Below are 14,112 nucleotides of genomic sequence, written 5' to 3'. Positions count from 1 at the left end.
GTGGCAGCAGGAGCTATAGCCACGGTCCTGTGTCCCCCAATGAAGAAAGTGAGAGCGCTTTTACAGATGAGTCCACGAAAATCTCGTTTGACAATTTTTTTTTTTTTTTTTTACGGTGTTCATCTAAGGGGTTAGGTCATATTTTTATACAGCAGGTTATTACGGACGCGGCGATAACTAATATGTATAAGCAAACTAATACAGAAGCACACGGCGCAGGCGCGAGTAGGCTGTCAATCTAGAGGAGAGGGGCGGGTTGGAGCGCGCTGGGCGGCGGAAATAGTGAGTGGACGGAGCGTCTAGGTGCTTCTGTATTCGACGCAGGCGCAGTGACTGTTGGACTTCTCCCTGCGCTGTAATCGGCGCAGGTGCAGTGAAGATGCCGGCGCAGGGAGACAGTCACTGCGCCTGCGCCGAATACAGAAGCGCAGGCGCGAGAATTCGGCTGAGATGCAGACAAGTAGTCTGTCAATCTAGAGGAGAGGGGCGGGCTGGAGCGCGCTGGGCGATGGAAATGGTGAGTGGGCGGAGCCTCTAGGTGCTGAAAAGACGCCCCCATAGCACCTAGAGGCTCATTAGCATACCAATAAAAGTACGTTTTTTTAGGCTAACCGCTGCACAGAAAGGGATTACAATAGCATGGTTAGGTAGATCGCTAGTGTCTGACAGCTAAATAGGTGAAAATGTGGTGGTAGAAACCCTTTAATCCTAACTTCTACAAACCTTTGAATACAGAATCAACCTAATCAAACTAATATGAAAAGTTGTTATTCTAAAAATCTTCATCTACTTGCATATTATAAGTTATACCAGCAAGAATTAGTCTTTATGTAGAAAACTATGATTTAAATCAGTTTGATTTAAATCAAATCCACCCTGGTTTTGAACCAATGGATTCCAGCTCAATTTAGGGTCTCACCTTGAAATTGTGCCTGTTAATTGCGTTAACTTCTGCCCTCGGGGTTAATGAGATTCAGGCCATATCCATTAATCCCCCTTACACCACTATTTTGGAGGATAAGGTGCTGATCCGCCCGTATCCAGCCTTTCTTCGAAAGGTAGCTTCCAGTTTTCATAGGTCCCAGGATATTGTTCTTCCTACCTTTTTTTTTTTTTAGAACCCAAGGTCAGAAGAAGAAAAATCTCTTCATTGCTTGAGAAGAACTTTAATTGGTTATCTATCAAACAGAGTTGGCAAAAGACTTCACTTTTATCCTCTTTCAAGGAGGGAATAAGGGCAAAAGGCTGCCACTAAAAGTTCCATTGCAAGATGGATTGTTTCTGCTATTTCTTTGGCCTATTTGTCTTCTGACTTATCTCCTCCTGTGGGTCTAAAAGCACATTCTACCAGGGCAGTTGCTACCTCCTGGGCGGAAAGATCCTCAGTCCCCCATAGATATTTGCAGAGTGGCTACCTGGTCTTCTCCTTCAACTTTTTTTTAAACACTACCGGCTTGATTTAAACTCCTTCTTCGGGTTCATCTTTTGGCGAAAAGGTGCTTTCTGTTCTACCGCCTTGATGTTTTTCCTTTTGGTAAATCACTTGTGGTGCTGTCGTGGGTGAGGGGAAAAATGAACCCACGACAGCACCCTTATTTCCGTCCCTTCTGGGTTCTTTGGTTATTCTATACTCCCGGTGTAGCAAAAAAAGATATTTGGTTTGATTTGTACGTTAAAGGGAACCTGTCACCTCCAAAAACATCCCAAGCCGGCAGCAGTACCTTAGAGTAGACAGCAGTATGTTTGTAACGATCCTTTTCTTCCTGCAGGCAGAGAAGCAGAAGCTGTAAAAACGATCTTTAATCCCCTGCCGGTGCGCTTCTCTAGTCAGGCTTGAAGTCACGGAGGCAGCGGCCTCCTTGCTTCAAGTCACGGTAACCACGTCCCCTTCCATGCCCCTTCGCTGTGATTGACAGCGCATATGCACGACCGTTCGGCTTGCTTTGCCGAACTGCCGGCTGTCAGTTACGGTGAAGGGGCAGGGAAGGGGGCGTGGTTACCGTGACTTGAAGCAAGGAGGCCGCTGCCTCCGTGACTTCAAGCCTGACTAGAGAAGCGCACCGGCAGGGGATTAAAGATAGTTTTTACAGCTTCTGCTTCTCTGCCTGCAGGAAGAAAAGGATACAAACATACTGCTGTCTACTCTAAGGTACTGCTGCCGGCTTGGGATCTTTGTTGAAGGTGACAGGTTCCCTTTTGAAGTTAAAAAAAAATTATATATATTGTTGATCATCTAAGCTTCATATAAGCGGACTTCCTCCGATGCTTAGATATCACACTGAATTGGGAGGAGTGTCCGCCCTTTTATTTTGCAGGTTTCCTGTCTGTGGGGGCGGATTGTATTTCGTTGGGCTGTCATGGGTTCTGGAAAATCGAATTACCAGTGAGTAATCCTTTTTTGACATCCAATATTAATGTCATGAATTGCCTTATTTCTTTCTCTTCAGGTATTATGTTGACTGAAGAGGAATTAACTGCCATGTCCCCAACAGCTGCTGCTGTGGCAAAAGTTGTGAAGCCAGGCATGAAATTGACAGAGGTACTGTTACCACCTTGTTGACTTGACTGTGTAAATAAATTGATAGTGTCATATTTCTCTCTCATGTACTTCATAATTTAGCTCTAATAGCCTGCACTGCCTGGGCAGTTCATGGTACACCATAGACTTTTTCCAGGGTGCGTGTGCCCACAGAGAGGGCTCTGAGTGCTGCCTCTGACACCCTTGCCATAGGTTCACCACAACTGCACTAGAGCTTCGATGTATGCAATCATCTTGGCAATCTCATACATAAATTGGACTTGCAACTATTTGGCATACGATTAGTTATGCAGATTCTTGTCATGTAACTGCATTCTTACTGTTTTTCTCCTAAAATTCTACATTTTAATTTTTTTGTATTTTGTAAATCCACCTTTTGGCTTTCAACCCTGCCTGAATCCTTCTGGGCATGCTCTTGATCAGATTCACGCATGTCTCAACCAAGATCTGTTCCCAGGTCTCTTCTACACGTTTCCAGTGTTGGTGCGTACTGGTCGACTCACTTGGGTACAAATACAGCTTTTTCTTCAACTCTACCCACAAGTGTTCGATTGGGTTGAGGTCTGAGCACTGTGTGGGCCAATCCAGCATCTCTAATTCATGGTCATTGAACCATTTCTTTACCAGTCTCTCTATATATGCGTTGGTCCGTTGTCTGCTATATCGTCCTTTTCATACCCACAGTATTGGCGTAATGGTTGAGGACCCATTCATTTCAATGGGTCTGCAAAAAATGCAGACAGCACATGGTGTACTATCCGCATCCGTATGTCTGTTCCGTAGCCCTGTTAAAAAAAAAAAGAGTATGTCCTATTCTTGTCTGTTTTGCAGACAAGGATAGGCATTGTTCCAATGGATTCGCAAAAAAACTGATGCAATACTGATGCCATCTGTATTTTTTTTTTGCACACCGCAAAACTCATACGGTCGTGTGAATGTAGCCTTAGCCCTGTTTTCCCTTCTTTCTTCCTGACCCATTTGCATCCATCAGACTATTGTTGTTCGTCTCATCGCATTCTGGCAATTTTCTTGGCTGAGATACTGCTATCGATGAGCTGGATGATACTGTTTCTCTTTTATTATGAACTCTTCATTGCTGGTCCTGGATTCAAACCAGTGACCTTTCACTTGGGAATCAACCTAGGAACACACTGAGCTATTAGGGAATGTGAGAGCAGGTTGTAATTTGTAGTATACAAGAATAAAAAGATTGTTCTACCACCAGGAGCAAAGCCGTAACAATGCCGTTACATGACAAGAATCTGCAGAACTAATCATATGCTAAATAATTGCAAGTCCAATTTATGTATGAGATTGTCTATAAAATGATGGTAGTGTCACGTTCATTCTACGTTTCCAAACATAAAATTTTGTTCTCTCCTTTTGGACCACATTTCTGTCTGCTTAATTCAACTTGTATTCTACAATACGTTGCAGACAATGACCCTTGGGTTAATAATTACATTTTAATTTCTGCCCACTTATAAGGCCACTGTACCATGAAAAATAACAGAAAATGAAGCATAACCTGCTCAGAAAAGTTTGTCCTTACTTCATGGAAAGCAGTTAAACAGATTCTGCTGACACTGAAGTGTCTCCTTTCTCATCCGTGTCATTGGGGGACACAGCAAACACCTTGGGTTTAGCTGCTGCTACTAGGAGGCAGACACTAAGCAAAAAGTGTTACCATATTTTTCGCTTTATAAGTCGCACCCCAGGTTTAAGAGGATGAAAATAAGAAAAAAATTATTTTTCATCATACCTCACATCAGATCAGAGGAGCCCCATAAATATCAGGACAGTGCAGCACCGGCCCCAGGAATGAAGACCGGAAGGGTGAGTATTACAAGTGCCTGCAGAGCTTTACTCCCTATTCCCGGCACATAAAGCATACTATTCGCACAACCATTTCCCCCCACTTTTAGGGGAAAAAAGTGCGTCGTATAAAGCGAAAAAAAGGAATTCCTTCCAAAAGCCATACCCCTCCTGCAAGCATTGAGCTAATCCATTTTAGATTAGTTCTGTAGGAGGCAAACATCTGCACTGCAGGTCTTGATTTTTAGAAACAAAGTTGGGCTCAGGGTTTAATTATCCCTCAGTTACCCACCTGGCAGCAAAGCAGTAGGTCTCCTAACATCCACAGTAGCAAGGACAGAACAAAGTGGCACGGAGGACCACCAAATCTGCCGCCTGCCAGCCTTGGTCCTTCCCTACGTGTTTCACTGGTCCCCTCCCCAAAGAAAGGGATAGACTTGGGAGACAGAAGGACCCTTCTGGCACAGCCCAGTCTTTTCTGCAGCTTTGCAGTGGCACCACAGGCCCCAGCAAGCCCAGGGACGGAAGGTACACTAACTTTCTGGAGTATATCCTACCTCTGTCACACGTGGCCTCCAGTTCCACTATCTTGCACCTGCATTCCCCAGCCCTGACGGCAACCTCTGTCCTGCATTCCCCAGCCCTGACTGCAACCTCTGTAGCCTCATCTCACCCACATCTTCTGTCCCGGCACCTCACTTCTGGTCATCTGGCCGTGGTGATCTCCTTAGCGCCTTCTAGGCCTGAACCGTGTTGGAGAGCCCCACCACCGCATTCCCTTCTGGCCGGATGTTCTTCCGGTCGCCCCTGCTCCTACACAAGGCCCCCGGCTTTCAGGCCTGCTAGGCAGTGCCTTCTGGGCCTTTTTGGTGGACAGGACCGGTGTATCCTGGGTGTGAAATTCTCGTGGTACCTACTAGTGTTGTCACGATAACAAAATTTTTATTCGATACCATAAAAAAGTATTGTGATGCTCAATACCACGCGAAAAAAATAAAACCCCAAAAAAGCTGTGTGCATTCTGCATTTTATGGAACGTCCGTCCCATAATCGAACAGTCCTATCCTATTTTTTTGGGGGGGGACAAGGTAACAAAATGGTGAATTGCGTAGGAGATATTTTTTTAGATTTTAAGTTTGGACTTTTTGGACGTGGCAATATGTAATATGTTTATTGTTTGTATATTTTATATGTGAAATTGCAAATCCCGTTATCGAATGGATACCGGTACAGTATCGATTGGGTACCGATAATTTGATACCCGGTGCAACCCTAGTGCCCTAATGTCTTTACCTCTCAACAGGTGGTCTAAGGGCACTACCACTGGATACTGTGACTACTATTGCACTATCCCTTTATTCGGGTAGTCTTTTTGTGTTGTACTGCACTCTGTCTGCCCAGTCAGGATTCAATCCAACTGTGCAACTATTGTGGCCTACCTAAATTGCCAGAAGGTAACTGGCAGCCAAGCGGCAACGGAAGAATCGGCAAAGGTCTTCCTTGGGTGGAGAAAAAACTATTTCAGCTCTGTCAGCAGTCCACATCCCCTGAGTGGACAACTGGATAGTGGACTTTCTAAACAGGGAACGCTTGGACCCCAGAGAATTGTCCCTCCATCCTGCCATTTTTTATTTTATTTTTATTAAGTCTGCAACAAGTGGGGGACACTGGACAACTAGGTACCATGCTTCGTGACCTGATCCAGACCCCCAGGCGGTGGTGACCGATGCCCTGGGGGTTCCCTGGCGCAAGTTCATACTCCTGTACATATTTCTCCCCTGCTGCTACTCCCCAGGGTCCTCAAGAAGTTCAACAGAGGGTGTTCCAGCAATCATCCTTGTACCGGATTGGCCCAGAGGATTGTGGCACGTTGATCTGGTGACTCTGCTAGCTATCAGTCACTGGATCAGGATGTTGATCAGCGAGGCTTCTCGTTCCAAGAGCACTGCGCCACCCCTTCAGGTGATGGCTCATTCCATCAGAGTATTTGCGCCTCTTAGCTGAGTGCTTGCGGGAGGGGTATAGCTAGTGGGAGGGGTTAACCCTTTTAGCTTAGTGTCTGCCTCCTAGTGGCAGCAGCTATACCCAAGGTCTTTGCTATGCCCCCCAATGAATGAGACGAGAGGGATTTTACAGTGAGGGAAAAAATCCAATTTTTTTTCCCTGCCTCTCCATCTTTGGCTGCAGACCTACTGTGCACTAGTATGAGCTCACGGGCAGACAGTAAGTTTGTGAAGGGGCATGGCTTAAATCTACATTCACTTCAATTGACATCTAATGCCGCATGAAAGAGGTAAAAGCTGCAAAACTTCAGCTTCTTCCAAAACAGTGAGGGATTTCTCACTTTGTCCACTATCAAATGACATTCATCCTTATTGGAGACCTGGATTACAAGTCTTGTGGAGCTGTACACATTGTCCATATATAACATTACCCTTACATAGTGCAAGTAACCCATCATTCCCAGGACCCTGAAAGGCAAATCTTCCTTGGTATGGCACTATTTAAAAGCAAGGAGGGAGATTTATATTGGTAGCTTTAGCATTCTGCAGGTTATTAGAATTCCACATGGTTTTGCTTTTCTAGCACCTTGAAAGGATAAGCTGCCAAGTTATAGCCCTATTTGGGAGTAAGGATAATGGTCCACATAATTATTTTTACTCACTTATAGTATGCTGATTTTAGAGCGTTTCTGCCTAAAAATTTGCTCCAAAAACATGTCAGAACCTCAGCGTCCTATTGGTCTCAGCGCTTTGTATATTTTTTTCTCACACGTGGAATAAAGAAGCAGCATACCCTATCATGGGGCAAAATCAGAGCTGAATCTCCCACTGAAATGATTGGGAAGCATAAAAAAATTGCTCCATTTAAGTCCATGCGTTTTTTGGTCACAGCTCTTCAAATACACCTGTAAATGCAGCTTTGCATTGACGTGAACGCCCATTGGTTAAAGCATGAAAAGGAATGCTGTTTTTTATTTTATTTTTAAATTGTGTTTTTCAAAATCAGCAGTGCATTACAGGCATTATAATTACCCGGCGTGCCACCACATGCTACCCAGCTTTCCAAAGCTGCTGTATCTGCACAATTTGAGGGGTTAACTGCCGCTGATCGCAGCTCCCTGTCATAGAGGCCGGGTGATTCTGCTGCCGGCACCCACCTCCTGTATCTGTATTCAACGTTAATTATCTTGGTGGCGCAGTGGCCACAGCTCCGCCCCTCCTCCGCCTCTCTCTCCTCTCATTGGTGGCAGCGGCACAGGGGGGAGGGAGAGACTGCTTCCTTCTCCCCTGTGCTGCTGAGGGAACATGACATGCACAGAGGGCAGCGCTCGCCATGTTCTGTGATACTAGCTGCACAGTAGCGCAGCCCAGTATCAGTAAAAAGCTAATCCCAGTATCAAATCGATACTGGTACAAAGTATCAATTGGGTATCAATAATTTGGTACCCAGTGCAACCCTAGTAGGCTGATAGCTGTAGGCTAGCCGAGAATGCTGGGAGTTGTAGTTTGGCAACAGCTGGAGGACCGCAGGTTGGGCATCCCTGATCTAGGTGGATGTTCCAGTAGAAGATCAGCCTGCTGGAGTTCATTGTACTCGACAAAGCTGGAAACGTCCAGAGCACCACCATGCCACGTGGACTATAGTGGAATCTGGCTCGTTTCCGGTGCTTGCATGGACTGTTCAGAAAGTTCCTGCCCTTTCTACTAGATCTTTCCACATCTACCACAAGTTTTTTAAATGTGAAAATCTTCTTTGCGGAAACTGCATTGAATCTTTGTGAAAACCCTACTCTTCTCATGCATCTGTACACCATGTAACTATTCTACTGATCACAAGGTGTGAGGAGTCTCCAGATCTTCCATCCTTTACGTTAAATATTTTTTTTTTATTTGGGTATGGTTTTATATTATATTGGCTATATGTTGTAGTTTTTGAATCTTATTGCACTGGTTTCAGCATTCTTTATAAATTCAGTGTAAAACGTGTTTTTCTGCAGCTGTATAATGCATACATGGAAACTCAAGATCAATTGTTAATAGAGAAGCAAGAAAATAAAAGAATTACAAAGTACTTGGATGACATAGTGAAGGAGGTGGAAGCTAAGGCCCCCATTCTGAAACGTCAGCGAGAAGAGTATGAGCGTATGCAGAAGACGGTGGCAAATCTATCTGCTAAGCTTGAACAAGCTATGAAGGTATTTATTTTTTTCACTTCACATTGTTCAGTTTTCTCCCGACTTAGCATTTTGCTAATTTCATTTTACTTTTAGGAAATTCAGCGTCTGCAAAATGAAACTGATAAGGCAAACAAACTTTCCTCAGTGCTGGAAAAAGAAAACCAGAGGCTGGAGTTACAAGTGAAAGATCTTTCCCAACAGGTACAGCTGTTTCTATAGTTTGGTTGCTATGGGCAACTAAGCCGTTCTACTTTACATCAGTTTGATAAATGATCCCCTTTGTCTTTTCTTCAACGAATCAGATTCCACCTTTCATTTTGGATAGCTCCTTTGGAAAATGAAAGGTGGAGTCTGATTGGTTGCCATGGGCTACTAAGCCAGTGCTACTTTACAACAGTTTGATACATGACCCCCAAAATTCTCAGACCTGGTTGTTCCAGAGGAAGGCCAACCAAAATACCTATGGCAGGAATGCCATGTATCTTACAGAAAACCTGTAACCTCCTGACACGTCTTTTAATACCTACTTGCATTCAAAAATCCAGATTTTTTGATTGTGGTGTGTCCTATTGCTACACCATTGTCAATCATTAGCTGCTATGTCGCCCTGTGACATTCCGTTCTTCATGTCATGCGACATGTTACCATGTAGCCCCAGCCTATCGCGGACCCAAAAAAAACAGATACCGACCATATGTTCTGCATTTTACCCTTTTGCATATTCCGCCCTACGTTAAATAACTTCTTGTCTGCACAATGGGCAGTAATAAGAGACGGAACAGACCTACGGATATGGACAGCACACGTTGTGCTTATTTGGCCTTAGGCCTCATTCACATGACCGTTTTTCGGGTCCGCATCTGAGCTGCAGTTTTTGCGCCTCGGGTGCGGACCTATTCACTTCAATGGGGCCGCAAAAGATGCGGACAGCACTCTGTGTGCTGTCCGCATCCGTTGGTCCGTTCTGAGGCCCCGCAAAAAAAAATAGCATCTCCTATTGTCCGTTTTGCGGTCAAGAACAGGCATTTCTACAATGGGTCGCCCATTTTGTTCCGCAGACTGCAAAAGGCACACAGACTGCTTCCGTTTTTTGCAGGCCGCAAAAAATGGCACGGTCGTTGTGTATGAGGCCTTACTCTACTTCCCTCCCTACTTTGGACTGTACTAATGGTGCATGTAGCTGTAATTTAGCAGTTTCTACCTCGGAACTCAATAGGCCAGAGCAAAGAGCTGCTCTGAAGAGTGGCTCGTGCCTGGGGGATGTGTGGCTGCTGACGCTATCAGCTGGCTGTTGGTAGTTTCTGGAGCCGAACTCTAAAATCTTCGAGTGGAGGAAACATGTTTTTTTTTTTTTTAATTATATTTTGTAGTTATATTAATTCCATTTGGCATAAGTTAATCTCTAGTCATTTTTTATTCTGATTTTGTTTTTGCTATTAAAACTTTTGATCAGGCATTTGTAAGTTTGAACAACTAATACAACTTTTACTCAATTTGGTGAAGTGTTTTAGGTAGAAAGGTAGAATTGTCAGATGATTTTGGTTACTTTAATATTTTCTGCCGCATTTTTCTTGTTTGTCTGACCTTTTTTTTCTTTTCTTGAGTAATAACATTTGATCTTTATATCTTTATAGATTAAAGTTTTGTTAATTGAACTGGAGGAGGCCCGAGGAAACCATGTTCAAAGAGATGACGATGTCAGCTCTGCTAATATCAGCAGTTCTTCTGAAGTAATAACGCAGCATTTAGTCACCTTCCGAAACATTGATGAACTTCAGGAGCAGAACCAGAAACTCCTTGTTGCATTGAGAGAGCTTGGGGAAGCTAGGGAAAAAGAAGAGCAAGAAGCTACTGCCGCACAGTAAGCAATCTGATTCACTTGAGTAATGTTGTTGGGTTGTTTTTGGTAAAATATAAGCTGCTTTCTAGCACTCTGTCTGTTCTGGCCGAATGAGCAGATGGCGTGCAACCATATTGCATCAAAGTTGATCATTAAAAGCCAAACTTGGTTAATACTTAAAGGGGTTGGCCAATTTCTGATTATGATTATATAGCACTTACTAATATAGCCTTTGTTAAAATTTTGCACCATTTTCTAGATTTCATAAGGTACACAAACAGGAACATTTTATTAAGTCCTATGTGCCATAATTGTGGCTTAAAGTACAGTGTGTGTCAGGGCTGTGGAGTCGGAGTCGGGGGAAATTTTGGGTACCTGGAGTCGGAGTCGGCAAACAATGCACCGACTCCGACTCCTACTAAATTTAGACTGGAATAAAAAAAAAAAAGCAAGTTTAAATGTCCCAATTCACAAAAAGTTATAATTAATGACTTCTACTGTAAGAATAAAGACCAATGCATGCAGTGCCTCACGTAACCGCAAAACGAACACGTTAAGTGACCGTGAAGAAGCATGCTTTTCATGTGCTTCACTATATGGCACGCAACGCACAATTAGGAGCTGCAATACTTATACTTTCCATAGTGTTGTGTTCTGCTTTTACAGGGAACGCAGCGTCCATGTGTAACCTAGCCTCTCACTGATAAGGGATTAAATAAATGTTTTTTGCAGGACTAGAGAGTGAGACACTTGTATAAGTGAAGGGAATGGAGGGCCAATAGTTCAAGACTGAAGCTGTAAACCATTGGAAAAACTGCTGTCATTCAGCTAAGGCTATAAAAACTTGTAAACTCCGATTGTTAGCTTAAACTTTAAACCTGACTATGGGATTCTCCTAGGAAAATCATGTTTTAGAATAAATGCCCCTTCCTGGATCCTCCCACTGCCCCCAGCAGCGGATAAATTCCTGTAAAGATCCTGTTCCTGATGTTTATGCCTGCTGCTACTATCCAGCCACTTGATTGATTAATAAAAAAAAAAAGTAACTTTGTTTTCATTGTGTTTGTCTTTTGCTTAAACTTAAACTGTGCAATACAGTAGACTGTTGGCTTCCCAGCCAGTAGTCCTGTGGTAGGTTGCGTTTCTTTCCCTCAAGGAATGTATAAAATACATTCGCATATTAATACAGAGGAGTCGGGGAGTCTGAGTCGGAAGTACATAAAACTGAGGAGTCTGAGTCGGAACATTTATCTACCGACTCCACAGCCCTGGTGTGTGTGCACCATGATTTGCAACTTTTTGAGCTTTAATGCACTTTTTTGCAGATGAAAAGGGGCGTGCCTTATCAAAAGGGCCATGTCTTTGCGTCACTGCCGCATTTACTGTAACTTTTGCCAGAATGTGGGGAAAGTTGTAGCTGAAGTCTACGGGCCTATGACCCCCCTTCCCTACCCCCTCAGGGAATTCCTTCCCCCCCCCCCCCCCCCAAGGTCACGTGGTGTCCGCCATCTTATCATGCTTCATTTTTGGCTGTAGAATTTTTGGCTGCAGCATCTACTTTTAGTCCCTGACTCCTGCTGTGATAAGGCCGCATCTGTGTTCCGATATAAAAAAAAAATAAAAATTTCCTGCAATCCAGGGGTTCTATTGGGTAATTTTTTATTTATTTTTCATCACCAATGGGTGGCTTCTGCTGGGACTAAACCAAACTTTCCCGTGTTTTTATAGATAGCACAGTATCTCTATCGGCCTAGCTGGCCTGTGTCCTTAAGAGGTTAAAACTGGGTGAGGAATAGCCAAACTCTGCTATAAAATTGAGGTTGTGGAAGACCTTTTCATGTCACAGATCATGTACCATCAGCTGATGCCTCTAGGCTGTGGATCAATCAGGGTCATAATAGGGATAGTGCTGTCCCCGAATGATTGCTCTCCTCTTGTCACTCACTCCTGGGCCCTTTTCTCGTCCCGTTTAGGGTTATGTGTATTGTTCGGCCACTTAGGTCATTTTAAGGATACCAATAAAATCTATTATTTTAGAGTTCTTTAGTTTATTTTCAAGGTGTTTTTTCTAATGTAATAGCACTCATCTATCTACTGATCATCTGAATACTGTTTGCCTTTAACTTCTTCCCTCTCTACCCTGACCTTCACATTGGGTTTGCCATGGACAGGCCATGTTTTTGGTCTGAATCAATGTAGAGTTTTTTTCCTTGCCTGGGTCCTCTTACTGGTCGGGTTCCTTTGCTTCCAGGCCTTATGTAATCTCCTTCCTTTTGCCGAGGGGTGGTCCACAGGGTCTTCCTTTAGTTTTATCTCCAGGAAGTTTTTTTCCTTGGTTCAGGACTGCTCCTGTCCTTTTCCCAGGCATTTTCTCTTCTGCCAGGTTCCCTCATGGTCTAATTTTTCTTGTTGGGTCTGCCCTCTAATAGATCCTCCTCCTAGCGCATCTTATATGTAGAGCGCTGGGCCATTACCAACAGACACCTTCCGGTTGTTCTGCTTTCCTGTTTCTTGAGGGGGAGCCCTGGTTCTTCCAGATCCTTCCTCTGGCTCTCTAGTGCTCACTTGTTCAACTCTCGGTTCCTGCGTAGGACATCTAGCCCTGCTCCCTATCCTCTAGCTTCTTTATGTTTCCCACCTTGGGTGGAGCTGGGTGTTTCCCTTTGTTCCTTTCTTGCATATGGCCTTTTTTCCCAGGCACTTGTCCTTGGGATCCTGGCGGTCTCCCACAATTTTTTCTTTGGACTCTTCCTGGTCCTGGAGCCTCTCTGCTTACTTCCTTAGTTTTCTATCTACCATTTCATGCTATGGCCTCTCCTGGTCCTGTTGGGTTACATGGTTCTCCTGCACCTGTGCGCCCAACTTTTTGCCTGAGATTTCATTGCCACCCTCGGGGACTGCTTTGGGATGTGCCATGGTGCTGTGTCCCCAATGACTTTAACGAGAAAATTGGCTTTTTGTACTTATCTTAAAATCAGTTTTTCATTCAATTCGTTGGGGGACACAGATCCCACCCTTTGTTTTCATTTCTCTTTCTGTCACCGGGCTGCTGCTCTTCTTTCCTTCCCCGGTCCAGGACATGTTGGTTCTTTGCTTTTTGTTTCTCTCTCCTACTGCTATTGGTACATATTAGCCTAGTGTCTGTGGAGATGGTATAGCCCACCTTTTTCATATCTAGTGTAGTCTCCTAGTGGTAGCTGGGCATATACCCATGGTGCTGTGTTCCACAGTGAATTGACCGAGAAAGGGATTTTGCGGTAAGTACAAAAATCCAATTATCTTCCCCATAGTCTGTTATACTGTCCACACAGAAGTATGGTCCATAAAATAGCTGCTGATGGTGGGTCATGTGACGTCTCCATTCAGATACATTGCCTCTGCCATCTGCACTTCCTCTGTTTGGTTAGTGCAGGTGCAGTGTTTGGATGGAGGTGATTTGTCTGGTCACATGACCCCCCATCAGCAGCCATTTTATGGCCAATACCTTTTGTGTGGACAGCACAAAATACGTTAATTACCTAATAATAAAATACAGAAAATGGTGCAGAATTTCAACAGTCTATTATCTTGTATACAAATTGGTCAACAATAAGGGTACTTTCACACTTGCGTTGTTTGATTCCGGCAGGCAGTTCCGTTGCCTGAACTGACTGCCTGATCAGGCAAACTGTATGCAAACGGATGTCATTTTTTCAGACTGATCAGGCAATTTTCAGACTGATCAGGATCCTGATCAGT

General features: G+C 44.1%; 1 protein-coding gene across 2 annotated transcripts in view; it reads left to right on the top strand.

Moving 5' to 3' along the window:
• TPR (translocated promoter region, nuclear basket protein) overlaps positions 1-14,112 on the top strand; it is a 213,965-nt gene that overhangs the window by 76,552 nt on the left and 123,301 nt on the right. For both annotated transcript variants that reach the window (XM_040408451.1, XM_040408450.1), the window contains exons 11-14: positions 2,448-2,539; positions 8,355-8,552; positions 8,628-8,735; positions 10,169-10,395. In XM_040408451.1, coding sequence (XP_040264385.1) covers positions 2,448-2,539; positions 8,355-8,552; positions 8,628-8,735; positions 10,169-10,395 — 625 coding nt within the window. The remainder of the gene's footprint in view (positions 1-2,447; positions 2,540-8,354; positions 8,553-8,627; positions 8,736-10,168; positions 10,396-14,112) is intronic.

This window comes from Bufo bufo, chromosome 9 (genome assembly GCF_905171765.1).
Source record: "Bufo bufo chromosome 9, aBufBuf1.1, whole genome shotgun sequence".
Lineage (NCBI taxonomy): Eukaryota > Metazoa > Chordata > Amphibia > Anura > Bufonidae > Bufo > Bufo bufo.
Note: the sequence above shows the minus strand (reverse complement) of the source record. Positions and strands in the feature narration are given on the sequence as shown.